Below are 18,270 nucleotides of genomic sequence, written 5' to 3' on the forward strand. Positions count from 1 at the left end.
TAATAGTTCTATCTATTTGAGGCTACACATGAAAATATTATTATCACGACGACGAGATTAAGAAGAAAAATCAAAATGCATCTACCAAAGTTTTAGGTCACAACTCACGAGTTTATGTGTGCAAATATTTCTAATTTCGAATTTATAATGAAATTTATTTGCACATTAACCCTCGTCTTTCCTGAAAATATCGAAACCTTGGTTTTATTTTCTCTGCGAACTCCATAATCACGCTCGCGTTTTACCTGTGCGTTGATTGGGCAGTATAGTGGGGCCCTTAAAGCGAGAGATAACTGGAAGATAAAGTTTATTTGCATAGTACTCCTCGTATTTCTTAAAAATTACTTAAAAAACATATTGTTCATTAGCCCGGCTTTATACCTGTGCAATGATTAGCAGTCATGTGGGGCCTAGTAGAACTCGTCCATGGCGCCGGCCTCTCCTGACGGTAAAAACCTAAGTGGGACGTCTTTCTTCAAAACCATCGAAACCATGGCGATGTTTCCGTTTTGGGAATCGATCGGCACCCTAGTCTTATACCTCTGCGTTGATTGGTGGAAGTGCGGGGCATCGTGGGACTTGTCCATGGTGCCGACATCTGTCCCTTTGAGCGTACGAGCAGGTTGGCTTGCTGAGGTGGATAATATGTTCCTTTTTAAGACATTTCTTCGAACACCTCGCCTTTTTATCCCGTGTCTTCGTTGGGCCAACCGCTTCCTCTCCGATCGCTCACCTTGCCCATGTTTTCGCCGCGGCCCTGCTCGACCGAGCGTCTGCAGGAGATCGCGAAGCTTTGCCTTCGTCGCTGTCGGTAGGGGTATCTTCTTCGATTTGTTCCACATCGCGTCGTACTCCGACGATGCTGCCATCGCCAGATCCCTTTCTACGGCGCCGAAGTAGGTGAGACCTCTGAAAGACAAATCTATTCGATATATAATCGCGAATATGTTTTGGATGTTTGAAGTGGTTATGTGAACGATATACGATCAACATTGGCTAGTAGGATAGTTCGTAACGAGATGATGATTTCTGTGTGCTTTATATTTTTGCCACTGAGATAGAACAATTTTATTCAAAATGTTCTGCTTTTTTTAAATTATAAATTTTATTTATTGTTTTCAATTTGTGATACCTATTCATGTGTATGAAATCGCTGCATTAAGGTATGTGAGATTATTAGTTTCTCCAAACATCCTGCCCTGCTTCAAACTGCTTGATATTTCCCTATATAACTGCAATTTAGCCATCATATTTACTTTTGCATGCTTCCTGCCTGCAGTAAAATTATTTGTGGTTCAGGTAGGCAATTATCTTCTGGTTTTGTGGAACAACACCATGATTGGTATGCTAGATTCGTGGAATTGAAAAGCCTTACTGAAGTACTTGGGAGTGAAGCACAATGGGCAGGGTTTATAATGCCACCTTTGAACTATCCTTGCTTCATAATATCTGCAAAAGTGACAAGGGGAAGAGTGTTTTCAGTTGGGAAAATGGAGTGCATAGTGATGATTCTGTTACCAGATACTTTTATATTTGATTGCTGTTGATATTCAATATCAACTGCAAGTGCTTCTGACTTGCTTCGTTTGGTAGACCACTTAAGTTGTTCTTTTAGTGATTGGCCAAGTTCATTTTTTGTTGTTTAAATCGAGAATAACCTAAACCACCATATGAAAGTTTCACAATTAATGCTCCCTTTCTCTGTCCTTGTCTATCTGATTGCAGGCTTGATTTCACCCAGGGCTGCTGTGCAAATGCTCCTATGATCTCTTTGGCTGACTGGAGTCAGCACTCAGAAGAATACTCGTAGAATTACTATGTCAGTTCTCTTTGTCCTTCCTTACCTGTAAAACTTCTAATGGATTTCTTTACTTAAAAAGAAGAATCTTGAATATATTTACAGTTTGCTGTTTGTTTTATGGTTACTGCTTAGAGCCAGCTAAGCATAAGACATAATATTATTCGTCTTCCAAAATGGTTGAGTAGCTTAGGCTACGATTTTCTTAGAGCATTTTATTCCAAATCACACAGTGAATACATGTTATAACTGACAAATTATAGTACGAACCATCTTTACTCTCATTTACAAAACACTATTAAATATCATCTACTTACAGTTGCAAATTCTCCAATTGTTTCCCATTAATGTTACTATCAGCTACCTTAGTCTCCACTGTAAACTTAGCTTTAGCGGTATGGGTAACACTATGAATAACTATCTAATCAGACTCACTCTGTTTCTGAAGATCTCAATGTTCCTTTTACCCGCGGTTAGTAGACAATACAAGCAATGACACCTCAAATCACTGATCATATATTTGCTGTTAACATTATTGTAAAACACTAAAACCAATTTATCAATTCCTCCAAGTGTGATCTTGGAATCTTGCAATAGAGCTTTACAGATATAGCTGTTGAAAGACAAGAAAATGATGGATCTGAAATATTCTTTCCATTGTATTGACACAAAACATAGCAAGCCTACTGGAGGATAGCCTCGTTTACTAACAGCTATCAAAAATTGAATGCAAGAAAACACTACCAAACACAATCTTCTTTCTTTCAGATACATTCCAATGCCTCTTTATTGTAAAACCCATTTGTTATTAGGTTATCATACATTTTTTAACTTCAGTGCTCTCACTGAAATCTACCTTAATTCTTCCCAAATAACTTCAGTTTCATGATTGATAGCTGTAGGTAAAAACCAGTGACCATTAGTGATAACGTCTGAAACGATAGCCTGCAATGGTACCTAAATATCAACATGTCACATCAGAGCACCCTCACAGAACCATTTTTCATACACAAAACTCTTTGACCATTACCAATACATAGCCAAAGACTGTCCGAGTTTCAGCAGTTTATTCCTGGACTAATTAAGGAGATATATCACTCCGGATACTTCTATATTTAAATTTATTATTAGATTCCATTTTACCTAGAAGAAGGAGCTTCATATGAACATAACTAAAGGTTCTTCATTACAGCTGTTGTGTCCCGTGCCAGTAAAGATTTAATACACTGGCACCTTCTTTAAAAGGCTTAGACAATAAATTCCAGTCAACCACCACATGTTTTTTATCTATTCAGCACCAGAACACAAGAATTGTCGACAAACATCTTCTACTTATTTAATAATAATCTTAGGAAATATAAAGGTGCTGCATTAGTAAATCTTCATACCCAGAGGTATAAAACATAGATCACTAGTCGCAGCCTAGCTGGATAACTCAAATTATTCTGGTCCAGCATTTTGTCTTAGCTGATTTTATGAACTAAGATCTGACAATCAGTGACTCATAATCATGATGAGTGCAAGCAAGTACAGGTAAATGTCCCTTCGGTTGAAGGGCGGTTGCTGCATCTTGTGTTCTTCATCTAGGATTTCCAGTTCTTACATCTTCATTTTTGGAGTTTGTTGCCTTCATCATAAATAACACCACTATCACTCTCAAATGTAGCTTTCCTGAGACACACATCATCTGCAAAAATCAATTAACATAGTAATAGCCTCTGCCTGTGAAACTCTAAAGACATTGTGTTATTTTTTCATCTTTACCCCAGTAATGGCTCCCTTGTTGCTCCTTTCTACTACTACCCCTGTGCCTTCTTCCTCAGTTTACCTGTTTCAGGCACCATCTAGATTTAGTTTATAAAAACATTCAATGATGGAACCTTTTTAACAACCTGCAACTCTGTTGGACCAAAGTCTGTCTCTTGTTTCATATTATCCAGTTGGCCATTTTCTCCATTATACAATCTATTCCTTTCCCTCTATGCTGCCCACATTTCCAACCTCTACTTTGTGTTGTTACTCCTGTTTCAGCTTTTCTGGAACTCCTTGTATCATGGTTTGGGCTATCTCTATGGCATTGAGGCAGGATCTTAGTGCACCAATTTTCCATACTTTCTTATAGAAGGGCAAATGCAATCAAGAATTACATGCATGGTAGTATTATGATATCTGTTACACCATAAATAAGTGGATTGTATAAATCTTTCTTCACGAGATCACACCCACTAGCAAAAATTTGGTGCCAAGGGCCACAAAAGTAAAGCTTAATCTTGTTAGGCAACTAGATGTCCCAGCAATGGTACTATCTACTTCCTTTTGTAGTATTTGTAGTTTTCTTGTTATGTTTGATATGTGTGTTCATTTTTGGTAAAGGAGAGTGTATAGAAATTTTTAGTGAATGTGAGTAATGACTCCTGGGAAAGAGAAGAAAACATTATTGTCTTTATTAAAGGTCTTTGCCAATTTTGTAACTTTTAAGATCTGGTGACAATAATATTTACTTTTGGCGAATTTATTATTTACTTTCTAGGTCTGATGTATGAATTTGTTTTTGGCCTAGTGTCAAGCAATTTTGGATTATATTTGCATGAATTCTACACATCAGTCAGGAGTTTTTTTTTTTTTTTTTTTCCGAAAGATCCATGCTTACCGCTTGATAATGAATTTGTTTTCGGCATAGTGTCATGCAATAATAAACAACAGTTGGCGATAGCTATAGAGGACTACCTTGTTATAATGGTAAATTAGTCTTTTATGATCGGAGATTCAGAGAGGCCAAGGTTTTAGACGTGAAATAGTCTCTCTGCTTGTAGGACCTCGGTATATTAAGTTTGCTGCTTTGCAATATGGGTGACTACAATTTGAGTCATGAAATGACCTATTTACATAGAAGAATAAGGCTATGTATAGATCTGAATTAGCAGGGGCCTTGTGTACCGAGTTCACTCTTTTCTGACTTGTTGGAGATAACTATCCTAGGAGCTCATGTGGAAGGCCACCACCAATATGATTCCAACTATTCTTGCTATAGGAGAATGTGATCATATATTTGTGAAGCTTATATGAAATTTCCTATCTTTTTCTTCATTCTATTCCATGGAAGCATTAACAAACATGGTATATTAACGGCACTTTTCACCTTCTTGACTTTTTTTATAAACTATTGCAATTTAGGAAGTTCACTTGTATCACACAGCATTCCCAGACCTGCAAGGGATGGTATCTTGACGGTGCGGTAACTTTGGAGCATGTTTATGTTAGCAACCATAGAGAAAGTCATAAATAGGAAGATTGCTTTAAACAGAGTTACTTTAGGATGCTGAATGGTACCTTTTCATCAACCTGAAATTTTCATTGAATTTAATTTGGGTACCATGAAAGTCTTTTCTGACTTTTAGCTCATCTAGGGCTAGTAATAAGAATTCAGGTCACAGTTAAATTATGGTACTATTGATTTTTCATTGCATGCTACACAAAACTCCTTTCTTTTCTTTCCCTTTTTTTTTTTTTTGCTTTTTTTCTTTCCTTTTTGTGTTAACTTTGCTACAGCACAATTACAAGTAGTATCAATACTGCAAATGATCTAATGATCTACATCAGATTAAGTTACAATCCCAGTGGTTTATATATTAATTTTCTGTGCATCATGTCATTGTCAGGTGAGCAAGTGAATGATATTTATGGGCGTTATTTTCACATCGTAGTTCCTGTCATGTTTCTCCAGGAAAATGTCACACCAAAATGAATTGTTGAGGGAAAGGAAGAAAAACCGCAAGTGGTCAGTGATGAAAGTAATCCTTTGCTGATCTCTGTACTTGCTTGATAATGATTTTTATTTTTATGTAGGTTGAATGCAAAATCTAAATCGGATGAGGGGACTAGCTGTGGGGAGCACTACCTTGCTCGGAGAACCCAAACCTCCCCTTTGCAAGTATCTAGATTACTGCTGAATTCCTCTGGAACTGTCATGAACATTAGGAACAATTTGGTAACTTGGCCTTGACACAGGAGGTTCCCTGTGATCAGCGATGAGGAGTTCTGGGTATACAAGTCACTTCCATTGTTTCAAGTAAGATTTCTTGTTGCACTGCTTAGTTTTGATGCGATTGTTTCGTTTGCAGTAGCAACATTATCATCGCAAAGTGAGTTACATTGATGGAATGAAGTGGTGAAATTGGTGCCAACAGCTTTCCTTACACGCCTTGCCTTCTAGTTAGCTTTTTCTTACACATCATTATCAGATACAGGCTGTATTTTTTTGTGGACATTTTCTTGCCTTCTAGTTAGCTTTTTCTTACACATCATTATCAGATACAGGCTGTATTTTTTGTGGACATTTTTTCTTCAGAGGAATAAATATGATAACATTCTGACTGGAAAAAAGAAAGTTATGCTTAATTAACCGATATCAATTGCTTAGCTTGCCATGTTCACTTTCTTGCATTGCATTTTGTGATTGCAAGCCAATTGTATTTATGTCTTACACTAATTACTTTGTTCGAGTAAATCATTGAGAATTTGTTATTGGTTATCTCTTTGAACTGTACATTATGGACAAATGTTTCTTCAGGAATAAGTGTTTTCCCTGGAATTTTTCTTTTCCTGGATATCTGATCTTTCCAAGGAATTCATTTGTTTTCACTGGCATTGAGATAATTAGAAGTAGTTAGTTTAGTTGCTAGATCCTCATTTACTAGAAACTTTAATATGTTCTTAGATTCATGTTTCTAAAAGAAAGCTGTAATATAATCCTTAACAGAGAGTTCGAAAATTAGGTGAACATCACATTGGTGAAGATCTTTCTAGCTGAGTTCAATTGCCAATCTTAATTTCCTAGAAACTTTAATATGTTCCTAGATTCATGTTTTTAAGAGAAACCTGTAACAATATGTTTAATAAATAATTAGTTTAAAAAAATAAGTGAACATCAAATTGATGGTGTATTTCTTAAATGGAAGATAATCAAATACTTTTTCTCTTTTGCAAAATTGCTTCTCTACTATCTAGATGATTAATCTTTAATGTCGAGTGATAGTGGTAATGCGTTTTAAAGTATTGGTCTAATGATGATATACTAGATCAACTTATTAAGAGTTGAAGACTCGAAATCTTATTCGATAAATTTTATACATCTAGCATTGATCTAGCGGTGTGTATTAGACCTACTTATGATGTTTTGAAACCTCATTTGATAAATTTTGAGATGTCAATCAACTTAGTTGGTAAAGTGATCAACCAATGATAGCAAATCTTAGAATTAAGTTTCATCTTTATCATTTATCCTTTGAAAAAAGTATATATATATATATATAATATTCTCGTAAAATCTAGAAGTAACGAAAGCCTCGTTCATCGAGCACGCGTATTGGAGTTGGTGGTCGTTCTCGAGCACCAGTAGCTGATTGGTGAACAGCCGGCAATAATTGTGAGAAGCTGCAGTTTGAGTGGTGAACGTGGAGCAATAATTGTATGCACTCACTCATCAGCTATCATGGATGGGTGGGCACCCACCACAGCAGTCACAATAGCCAGATCTGCACCTGCAGCAGTGGAGAGAAACACATCATCCATTTTGCTGGTGCAGTTGCTGAATGGAAAACACTTCGATCCACTGCGACTACTCAACGCGTTTCCGAACATTGTAATCCTATTGCCAAGAAGTCAGCAGTTTTGACACCACCAAGCACATCCAATCCTCTGCCCCCACTATTCTGTGTCAAGTGCTTGTGGGGGCCTCCAACAAGAGAAGTAAATTAGTGCGAGTGGCATCAGTGTTCACATAGCATGCCTAGCTGAGCACAGCTCAAACAAGGAATTGAATCAATGAGAGATAGAGAGAGAGAGAGAGAGAGAGAGAGAGAGATGGCAGATACCTCTGTTATCCATAATGGCAAGAGAAAATATTAGAAGTACAGGCCTAGCTGAGCTAAGCTCAAACAAGGAATTGAATCAGAGAGAGAGAGAGAGAGAGAGAGAGAGAGAGAGAGTTTGGCAAAAGTCTCTGCCTTCCATATGGCATGATCAAAACACAAAAAGTACAGGCCACTTACAGGACACACCCCCACTAGAGAGCAGATTGAGTGCATGATCATATCAGCCATCCTTTGACTAAATCTTTCTGAGTAGCACTTTGAGAGAAATAAAGCCATCACCATCACCATCATCATCAACAGACATTTCAACTTTTAATTTCTATGAGGTATCTCATAGTACCCCAAAGCTATCAATATCCCCTTTTTTATCAGTCCCACCTCCCACTACAGAAAAAGCGGTCCCCCACAACAGAGTGCATGGTCAGTGCACTACAAATATGAGCAGGAAAAGAACTTTCCCAGACTTTCTTTGATCATTCAAGAGCATATTAGTAGAAACGAGTAGAATATTTTCTGACCATAGGCTTGCAATTATACAACCCTTGACCCAAAGAGAGAGAAAGGGAGGATGAGACATCATTTGAGAGATGTGCAAACTGGGGACTTTTTGGGGTCATGATCTACATACTGTTAGGAGGATCCAAGAATGTGACTTCCTTCCTAACACAATGATGAGACTGGTGCAGTCGATTGCTTCTGTTATGAAGGGGTGTTGGGTTCAGGCTTGACTGGTTGAGCTTCGGGCTGATGCGTGTCGTAGATTGCCATCGCGAGTGAGATCGGCATCATACAGAGCGCCTTCGACTGAAGGAACTGCATTGCTGCTCCGATATCCTCCTCCATAAGCTTTGCTACTTGCCGTTCTGTGCCATCTGTCGACCACTTCTCCCATACCTGTTGCTTGCTACCTGCCTCTCCCTGATGAAAGTTGAGCAGAAAGGCTATCAGATAAAAAAATACACCTTCATAATTACAGAAACATTAATGTACATAAACATTATGTTAACAAATGAACTGAATCAGTAAGATGTCACAGCATGCATCAACAGCATCACATAAACAAAGAAAAGAGTCACTAAGATGCACAGATGGATATATGAGAAAGAACTAAATAACATAAATAAATTACATACAAACATCATCAAGTATTCAAGATTGTTTTGTTAGCTGCTATATAAAGCAAGAGCACATACAAAACACAGAGTAACCAACTGAAAGAAGATTGCCCGTGCATGCGCAAAAGTAAAATAAGTTTTATCTTACAAGAAGTAAGGTATTGTTTCCACTTTCCATACCTCGACTGACAGTGGAATATCAGCTATCAGCTGTGCCACCGCACCAGCACCTCCTAGCCTGCTCATGCTTAGAACCTTTCATTAAAAAGATCAGATGAGTTTAAAAATGCACTTTGAAAAGAAAGTAGTCAATAGATCATATGGATACAACAGCATAGTTCTAATTAGCAGGTGAAGAACTATGAATTACTGGGAAATACTTCATGAATAGGACTATGACACAATTTTATCAGTGGAGCCCAGAAGCATGCCATTAGAATGAATTGCTAAAATGGTATATAAAACCCCACAGGATAATGGTGAAAAAACTCAAGTTTTGGCATACATCAAAGAGGACTAGTACCACTGGTCCATTCCATTAGAAGCCTCTTTGAGAACATCACCCATACCCTGAATGATACAAATTGAGACAACCAACCTATTTTTATTATTCAGGATTAATCCCCCAGCAACCTAAGTGGCTGCATTTGCTTTTTTTGTTGCTATTTTTTCATTAGCATTGCCTTTTGAGTATTGGCTGTATATGAGAAATATTTGACAACTTATATTCATCAATAGATTTACTATAATTACAATAATAAAGTTGGAATGAGCTGCAACTAATGCATAGTGTAATGACTCATATTGGACTTAAAGTGACATAAGAGAAAGTCAGCAAAAGTGTCAAGTCATTAGTAGATCCATTATAATTGCGTTGATAAAGTCGGTATGAGATGAGGCACCTCATGTGTACATCTTGACTCATTGGACAATGATAGGCTAATTCATATTTTATGGCAATTAAAGAGAGTTTTTTTTTTTTGCAAAGGTTAAGTGACGAGGGCAAGATTTGAACCCAGTACCTTGCGATAAATTGTCAAAATCTTTATTAGCTAAACTAGCTGATACTTTCATGAACTTCAAAAGAGAAAGTTGGTAAGGCAAAGGCTAGACAAAATATAATTCATAGAAACTAGGTGCTATCACCTATGAATATTTCAAAATTTTTCGTACCAACTTCCAAATCCACAACTTAGTAGGCCAATCATAAAGCAAGTGGAAGGAACTTCTAATGAAGAAAATTATAATTTTTGGTTCAGCTATTAGTGTCAAGGTGATGTACTTATCAGATGAACATCCAAAAGAAAGAGAGAGGAGAGTGATAGCTATAGCTATGTGTGATAAGGATTTTTGTATATGCTAAAAAGGGAAACTCAATAAATTTTTGCATATGCAGCTAAATTGAAATAAATGGTTGCTTGAGACAACCGTGTAGGAAAGATTGCATCAAAGTATGTACAACTGATGATTATTCATTAAAACTCTTAAATTACACTAATTTAGTGAAAATAAGTTCAAGCCTCAAAGAAGCAATGACTAGTCAACTTCAATTCAAACATGAGTATCACTTTTGCTTCCAGCAAACTAAGTATTACCAAAAATATATATTTACCTTCACTTGCAGCCTCAAAAACTTAACATAGTCCAAAATCTCATCAAGCATCGCTGCTCTATCTGTCTGCAGGAAATACACAATGGACAATACTAGTTAATATCCAACAATAAAAGAGATACAGCTTTTATTTAATAATATCCCAGATTACTAAGGTAAGGAATGTTTCCAATTTATCTATATTACTAAGGTAAGGATGGTTCCAATTTGAACTTTTACTAAAGTACGGATTGTTCCAATTTTAACTATGTTACCAAACATCATCAACCATCTTTGTTTTGGAGAACAAAATCCAAGGGACACAAATGCCACAAGAAACTAGTATTTCAAACCAGAAAAGGCCCACAACCTAGAGACAAAACTTTAAGAGACAGGAATGAAAGGGAGATGTATGCTTACTTTAAGGAAGAGCATGAAATGTTATGTGGTGTATGCAAGTTGTCCAGCAATAGATAAATTGTTATATGCACTGATGATGGACCTGGAAGGAGGATTTTTAGAAGCTTAATAACTCCATAAAGTTATTCAAATATGATTTTTTAAGCATAAAAAAATCAAGTGGACTGAAGAAGAAGCTTCAGTAGTAAAAGTCACCTTTTTTGTCCTTCCCTTTGCAATATACACAAACAATAACAAAGGTCAAAATTCTTGTGTCCCATAGAAACTTAAGAATATGGAGACAGATTATGTGACCCGAATATGCAGTAACTGAACCAGATTTTGAGACTGAGAGGAACTTTAAAGAAAACAATACTTCTCAAACAATGATTTGTGAATAGGACTATAATATGGCACCAAAATAAGATGTCCATATTCTAAACTTTGTGAACAGGAAAAGTAAACAATTCTCATATTAACTACTTTGTTCGTGTTGGGTACCAATTCCTGCAATGCTCTAATTCTTTCTGCGATTCTTTCTCTACGTAGCTGCACTCAGAAAGGAAAAAATTAAATGCAGTAGGGCAGGTGTGAATATGCATATAGGAAATATCGAACAGAATAGCATCTTAAGAACAGTATTTTCCCTATGTACTGAGAAAACATTAATTCCAAACAGAGTACAAAATATAATCGACAAAAAGCTATGAACTTGATTCGGTAGTGTATAGAGAAAATAAACCAAGATTGAGTAAATTCCATAAAAAACTCAATAACTTTATGTATATAATGACCACACGAACAAACAAGTTAAACACTTAGTGTTTAGGTCTTGGTTATTCGAGTCTCACAAAGATTCATAGGATCAGATGTTGACAACGAGACATTAACGACACACTGCAGCCTTGTGTCTCAAGAATAAGGCTTCACTAGGAATGAGAACAGAAAAGTGAAACAATTTCCCACATAGGAAAGATGATTATGCTGATGGATATGGAAAAATCACATAAGTTTCAATAAATAGCAACATCTTTTCACCATCAAGTGTAAGGAAGAGTTTGGTTGATGAGATGTCAGAACTTACTCGCTCAGCAATGCTATGAGGGTCAGTGGCCTGGCCGCGCCTTGCCCGCACCTTTGGTCGTGGCGCTGGAGGTTGTGGCATCGAAGCAACTCCACCTTGCTTTGCTTGACCATGGAAAGCCTACAAGATTTGGAAATAGAACCTCAAATAAACAAAGATGACTAACATATGAATCCCCCAACGATTTCAGAAATGAAAACCACCACAGAATAAGCATCAGAGGAACAAATATCTATGCAAGCACCTGCTACAACAAGTTGCTTTCCTCAGTCCATATTCTTGCATGTTCTTTGTCACCCAAGATAACATAGGATCCAGGCTTCTTAATTATAGAAGCTTTTCTTAAGGTATCAAACATAAAGTTGACTTGCAATCAATGATTTTTCAGCTTACTGATCATTTCAAAGGTTTCAAGAGAGGGTTTTCTTTGTTTCTTGCTTAATAGAGAGCAAGAAACAAATCCAAAAAAGCTTGTAAAAGCAAAAAGGAATGCTAATTTAAAGAATTATGGGGATGAAGGGCAACTCGAACATAGTCCTGTAAAAGAACTACAGTTGGATACCTAAATAAAATTGGAGGATTACACATCAGAAAGGAAGCATTTTTTAGAATATAACGGACCTGAGGAGGAGGATTAGGTCGAATTTGATACGATTGGAGGTGCCCGAAGCCCGGAGCAAACAACCCCGCCGACGGAAACGTATCCCTCTCCTGCTTCAAATCCACGAAATTAACGAACACATGGAGCGCCAAAGCGGGAAGCGAAACAATAAGAAGAGAATCATGGTCTCACCGTCTTCCCCTCGGGGTCCTCGCGGTGGCGTTTGCCGCTGGAGGAGCCCTGCTCCAAGCTCAGCCCGAGGGAGAAGGGGCCCCCTCCGCCGGCGGCGTCGGCGGAGTTGCGGTGGAGGGGTACCCCCGCGAGGCCGCCGTCGGGTCCGGCGAGGCCCGTGTCCCCGGCCGCGACGTAGGACGAGGGCATGGAGAAGATCTGCTCGAAGAAATCGTCGACTATGCCCTCGGGCTGCTGCTGCGGCGGCGGCGGCTGGTGGTTCGCCATATGGGGGTGGGGGTGGGGGGGTGTGGGGGTGTTGGCGGAATACGGCTTATGTTTGGTGACGGAGACGGAGGAATGTTGGAGATATCATTCTTATTATTATATATGGAGATAAGGAGGGGGAAAGCAAGTTTGAAAGGGAATATTATATTATATATGTATATATATATATATATATGTATATATATATATATACACACATATATATATATATATATATGTATATATATGTATATTATATGTATGTATATATATATACACATATATATATATACATATATATATATATACCCTTCCATCAAATATTATCAGGTAACTGTACGGATCTTTTGGTTATCGTTTTGTATATAGTAAAGGTTGATATGAATTTTTATGACTCTAAATTGTGATATGAAATATCATTTTCTTAGGGGGTGCATAAATAAATCTTAGTGCTATTTCGGGGAGATAAATCACCCCTGAAAGAAATTCCAGGGGTGATTCACCCCGTCTATATATAACTTCCAATTCTGAACCAAAAAAAAAAGAAAACTATTTCCTCTCCTTTTTCTTCTTGAAAAAAAATTAAAACGTGATTAATTTTGATCTCTCAAAATGTGCAGTGTGCAATGCAGAGCATGAATCCTCCCATGGAAACAGTTAATACACATTTGATGACAAGGTCAAATGATTATCCTAATCCTACTTAACACATTTGATGTGGTCAAATCATCTTCTTAATATTCTTTAGTCAGACATTAAACCATCTATTCATCAATCAACACTTCCATCAAGGCTTTAAGCCCAATTTATGGCTTAGATATAAGAGCCTAGTAGACTACATTCCAATCTTACCTACTTGACAAGCTCATCCATGTCTCTCTGCCTGCATAATTGGTCTTGCAATTTCTATCCTGGCATATGAGTCTCAGTTTTTCTCTGGAGGTCAACAGTGAGTTTTACAAGTCCAAACTTGAAATGGACAAGAACAGAAGCTAACAGAATAGCAATACATCACTAGGCACTCATAATATTGCAGGAATATAAGCAGCTAGTGAAGCACAAGAAATGCAGCAAGTAATTTTGGCTAAATCTTACTGTCCCATGTCTGTTGCATAAGAGAAGAACCCCGTTACTAAATGATACAGCATTGGAACAAGAATGGTCTTTGTCAACAGCTCATTATGTACTGTCCTTGGTGCCTGAGGTTTCAAGCTCCTTCTTGTCATCTTCGCTGCTAACTGCTTTGGGGCTTTCCACTGAAGGTGGATTACTTGAGTCTTCAGGATCCTTCTTCAACTCGGTTTCGAATTCTTTGGCGGCCTGTACAAAAATTGAAGATAGGGTGTCTAGTATGACAGATCACAGAAGTTCAACATCAAAAGCAGTATACTCTATGCACATGATTCTTGCATGGATAATGATCTGATGAAATCTGGCAACTGAAGAATAGCACGTGGAACATGAACAAAAGAAATGCATACCATTAATCAAGCTAGAAAAAAGAAAAAATTATGGGTAAGAAAAACACACTTTTAAATGGAAGGAATATGCTTGAGGTGTTAGCCATCGTCCCTTGTTTTAGATAGTAGGTCATCTTACTCTCCTGGTGGAATGCCTGACTTTCAATCTCCACACCGTGCAAGTTATGCAGTTTCCCACTGTTACAGTGGATGATACCCCTCCTTCATGTGTTATCAGTTTGAAAAAGTTTGATAGACTTTGAATACTACCTTCTACTAACAGGAAACTTAAGCTATTTAACCACAGAAAATGGATTTCACCTACTTCACCTATGTTCAACAAGACTACTACTGATGAGAAGCCAGAGGTGGGCCCTCAAGGATTCATATCTTTTACAACAAAGACACAATGCTTGCGTGTAGTAACCATAGTCTCACAATAAATGGTCAGTCCATGAGCAACACACATGCTTATATTCATAGCACTCACAATAAAGATTCTCAGAAGGAAACAAACTTAAAGCCAGCTCGGATATGCTGTAATATGACAGCATCTATTCTATCCATGATAAATTAAAACAGACCCTAGGATTATAGTGCAAAGTTCTGCAGTTTTAGAATCCCAACCTTGTTCGAGGACCTCTATATGCAATGTAAATAAGTCTCTGGTACAGCACCCACAAAAATTTACTATCATCATAATATATTAGTTGAAGGCAATTAAATCTAATTGGTATTTGTTTGTATTTTGTCTCTGGGTGTGACACTGATAGTCATTAAAAATTAAGAAAAAATGGATCAGAGACATTTGTGAATCAGGTCATGTTTAAATCAGAGAGAGATGGCAAAAACTGGTCCATCTACCCAGTACATGCTGGGTGAATCAAGTCCTTGATCAACAAAGCCTGAGTTGCACTTACACGAATTGCATGTATACTTTCATAACTGGAACAACTGTGTTTTTGTGGAAACCAAGACAAATCACAAAAAAAAACTACACAACTTCTCCAGGAAACCAAGTAAAAACAGACTGCGGCTGAAAGGTCATGCTTCAATAATTTATAGAAAACAACACTATAAATATTGATATTGTAGACTTACGCAGCTCTGATAAGAAAGAAAGCCAAGTACTGCATTATTAGATAAGATACAACAAAATAACTCATAGTGAACCCTACACTTTTATCATCAATGTAAATTAGACAGAGGAAACATTGACAATGTTCTAAAAGGTCCATAAAGGTATTGTATTGACAAAAGTTTTAGCCTTGATGAGAGACCAACATCAATAAATTCTTAAAACCAACCCACGAAACACAATAAATTCACACTCAACCGAAATAACTAACTCATGGTCAAGATGCAGCACAAAATTAGAACTCAAGTCTAAGGTATGCACTAACTAAACCAAAAAATAAATAATTTCATTTCTGGTGCTCTTCTGGAAACAGTTGACAAGAAGTATCAAAAAAGGAATTTAAGTTTCCAAAGCAGTGATATATAGGCACTGAACTGGAGTGGTCGGGGCTCTTCTTTTAACTTTAAACTCCAGTCACCTCATTTTTTAAGACCGATTAGAACTTCACTTGGCTATGTAAAAGCCCTACTGATGCCTCTAGCACACAACCACACAGGTACCACTGAGACATCACTGAGACAGCTGCAAGGATGGGGGAGGCGGAAGAGAAGGCTGGAGAAGGGGACGAAAAATGTGTTCTTTATTTTTTTATTGTTATTGATTGTCTTTGTGCTCTTTCTTCTTCTTTGGCTTCCCTACAACCACTGTGTGACATGACAATTCTCCACCCATGCCATGAGAAGTCATGAGCCAGCCAGTGACCAAGATCCCCTGGTCTTGATAAATGCTTAAATCCCTGGATGGGTGTCTCCAAGAAAAATGTTGACAAATTATTAATTATTCACCCGCCATTAAAACAAAAAAAGGAGTGTTTGACCACTTTCCCTCACGTAAACATTAAAAGTGTTGAGCTATTCTAATCCTTCAGATTCAGTTAGTTTATGTTGATGAGATTTTTGGCTACTTTGCCTCATCAAATCTTTTAATGAAAGTTCCAGATGAATTTCTTTTGCAAACTAATGAACAAACTTTGGTGCTTGATTGTTAATGTTTCTGATAAATACAGAACTGTTTTTTACTATTTAGTCTCTTCCTATTATTAATCATAAAAGGATGTCATATCTGCTTCACAATTAACCTTGATTCGAATGTTGCTGGCTCAGGCAACTCTAAAACCAGACAGATAAATACTTGCTTTCCAGGTAGAAGAAATTTTGAACAATAACATGCTTTCGCTCTGTTGGTTTCCAACTCACTTCACTTTATCCAAAATTTTTAAGCCATCGTCTGCTTCTTCTCGTGCAGTACAGTAACAATATCAGCAGTATCGAGTGTTCATTTCCAACCCACCTCACTATATTTATTTATTAAATAAGAAAATGTTCCTTCTTGTACAGTACAGTTACATCATCAGCACTCATAATTAATTACAAATTCAACCAAAAGAGCAATCACCTCCAGAGAATGCTTGTTTGTTATAAGCTCATTCAAATCAATTCTGATGCCTCATATAATTTATGACCAAAAACCTGATTTCCAATCCCATATAGCTCACGAAAATTGTACCTGTGGTCTAACATTTGACAATGTTCCAACTTTGCTTCCCCTCTGATATTTTCGAAATGCTGATTCTAACAGCTGTTACCAATCTCCTTAGAGTTCCAGCTTCCAATTGGTTCCTTTATGCACAAGACGTATTTGATTGCCACGATATCATAACCACAAATAGTTTCTCTTGGCACAGGTTTGGAGTGCCAGAAAAATATCATTCTTAACCAACCTTTAGTTGTTCACATTACAGCATTAGGAGTCTCTACAAAGCCCCCTTGTAAACACCTCTGATGACTTGATTACAGTCCAGGAGCCACAAGTCCAGAAGTTCATCTACACTAAAAGTAGCATTTCAGACGGTCAAGGTCAAGCAATGATCCATGACCATGTTCCAACTTCCATCAGTTTTACCAATACCATAACCACTCACTTGTAAAAGAGTACTCACAAGATTACAGTAGTGCAATAGCAATAAATTAGGTTAACCAAACAAGGTTTAAGAGATTGGCCGATCTAGACTACTTTAAACTATTCCTAATTTGACTAAAAAATCAAGCTTAGTTTATGCAACTTGTATACGGGAATCGGACTCCAGAATTGATCAAGATGTCTGCTCAACTTATAAGAACAACCATATGCCCTCATCGTCAATCTCAATTGACGATTGACCATAAGGTGTATCGCTCATTGTAAGTCGTTCCAGCATCCCAAATCTAGTTCTAACAAATGGTCTTATCAAGATCCGGCAGATCCCAGAGTAGTTTCACTACAATATATAATGTCAAACAACATAAACTAATAAAGCTGAAATGAAGCAAATCCAGCGACCAAAATGCTCGAGAGGCGAACGAGCAGAACCTGTTGAAAGCTCTTGATGGTCTTACCGAAGCTCCGCCCGATCTCGGGGAGCTTCTTCGGGCCGAAGACGAGCGCCGCGACTCCGGCGATCACGACGAGCTCGGGGACCCCGAGTCCGAACAAGCAGCGGCACCCGAGGGCGCCGCTCCCGTGCTGCCGCCGAAGAAGGGGGGCGCGGGCCGCCCTCCCTCCGCCGGAGACGAGGAACAGGGAGCTGGAGGAGGCGAGGGAGGAGGGTTTCCTCAGGAGCCGAGGCGTGGATGCCATTAGAGAGGTAGAAGGAAACGCCATGGCGGCCATCTTAGGATCAGCTCGCTCGCTCCTTCCGTATCGGAGTCCACTCACGCCTTCAAGACGATTGATATTTTTCCTCGTTTTGTCTCTTACCATAGGAGTGAGTGGGCTACTGATCGAATGGACCGGA

At 37.9% G+C, this 18,270-nt stretch overlaps 2 protein-coding genes and 1 long non-coding RNA gene across 5 annotated transcripts; 1 reads left to right on the top strand and 2 right to left on the bottom strand.

The window, feature by feature from the left end:
- Nucleotides 1–702: 702 nt before the first annotated feature.
- Nucleotides 703–6,185, top strand: LOC103983121 (uncharacterized). Its single transcript, XR_671553.3, has 5 exons — nt 703–900; nt 1,726–1,819; nt 5,458–5,576; nt 5,645–5,840; nt 5,920–6,185. It is a non-coding gene; the product is annotated as an uncharacterized LOC103983121 (long non-coding RNA).
- Nucleotides 6,186–7,961: 1,776 nt separating this feature from the next.
- Nucleotides 7,962–12,954, bottom strand: LOC135661550 (transcription factor UNE12-like). Of its 3 annotated transcripts, none has more exons than XM_065176524.1 (7): nt 12,654–12,954; nt 12,482–12,571; nt 11,861–11,980; nt 11,278–11,325; nt 10,399–10,464; nt 8,967–9,041; nt 7,962–8,589 (listed from the first exon to the last, which is right to left on the bottom strand). In XM_065176524.1, exons 1-7 carry the CDS (start codon nt 12,918–12,920, stop codon nt 8,371–8,373), a joined length of 885 nt encoding a protein of 294 aa, XP_065032596.1. In that variant the 5' UTR covers nt 12,921–12,954; the 3' UTR covers nt 7,962–8,370. The 3 variants fall into 3 exon arrangements, with proteins under 3 accessions (XP_065032596.1, XP_065032595.1, XP_065032597.1); XM_065176523.1 differs by having other exon boundaries at nt 11,260–11,325; XM_065176525.1 differs by lacking the exon at nt 11,278–11,325 and having other exon boundaries at nt 12,654–12,953.
- Nucleotides 12,955–13,951: 997 nt separating this feature from the next.
- On the bottom strand, nt 13,952–18,213 carry LOC135661586 (sec-independent protein translocase protein TATA, chloroplastic-like). Its single transcript, XM_065176526.1, has 2 exons — nt 17,847–18,213; nt 13,952–14,219 (listed from the first exon to the last, which is right to left on the bottom strand). The coding sequence occupies exons 1-2, from the start codon at nt 18,144–18,146 to the stop codon at nt 14,079–14,081; spliced, it is 441 nt and encodes a 146-aa protein (XP_065032598.1). The 5' UTR covers nt 18,147–18,213; the 3' UTR covers nt 13,952–14,078.
- Between the last annotated feature and the right edge of the window lie 57 nt (nt 18,214–18,270).

The sequence above is a fragment of the Musa acuminata genome, chromosome BXJ1-4 (assembly GCF_036884655.1).
Source record: "Musa acuminata AAA Group cultivar baxijiao chromosome BXJ1-4, Cavendish_Baxijiao_AAA, whole genome shotgun sequence".
Classification (NCBI taxonomy): Eukaryota; Viridiplantae; Streptophyta; class Magnoliopsida; order Zingiberales; family Musaceae; genus Musa; species Musa acuminata.

Excerpts from the sequence above, each read along its gene's own strand:
- LOC135661550 (XM_065176523.1), bottom strand. The coding sequence starts at position 12,920 with ATGGCGAACCACCAGCCGCCGCCGCCGCAGCAGCAGCCCGAGGGCATA. Across the intron at positions 11,326-11,860 it reads CTCATAGCATTGCTGAGCGA|CTACGTAGAGAAAGAATCGC; the intron begins GTAAGTTCTGAC and ends TTCTGAGTGCAG. Across the intron at positions 10,465-11,259 it reads TGGTACCCAACACGAACAAA|ACAGATAGAGCAGCGATGCT; the intron begins GTAGTTAATATG and ends TATTTCCTGCAG.
- LOC135661586 (XM_065176526.1), bottom strand. The coding sequence starts at position 18,146 with ATGGCCGCCATGGCGTTTCCTTCTACCTCTCTAATGGCATCCACGCCT. Across the intron at positions 14,220-17,846 it reads CCATCAAGAGCTTTCAACAG|GCCGCCAAAGAATTCGAAAC; the intron begins GTTCTGCTCGTT and ends ATTTTTGTACAG.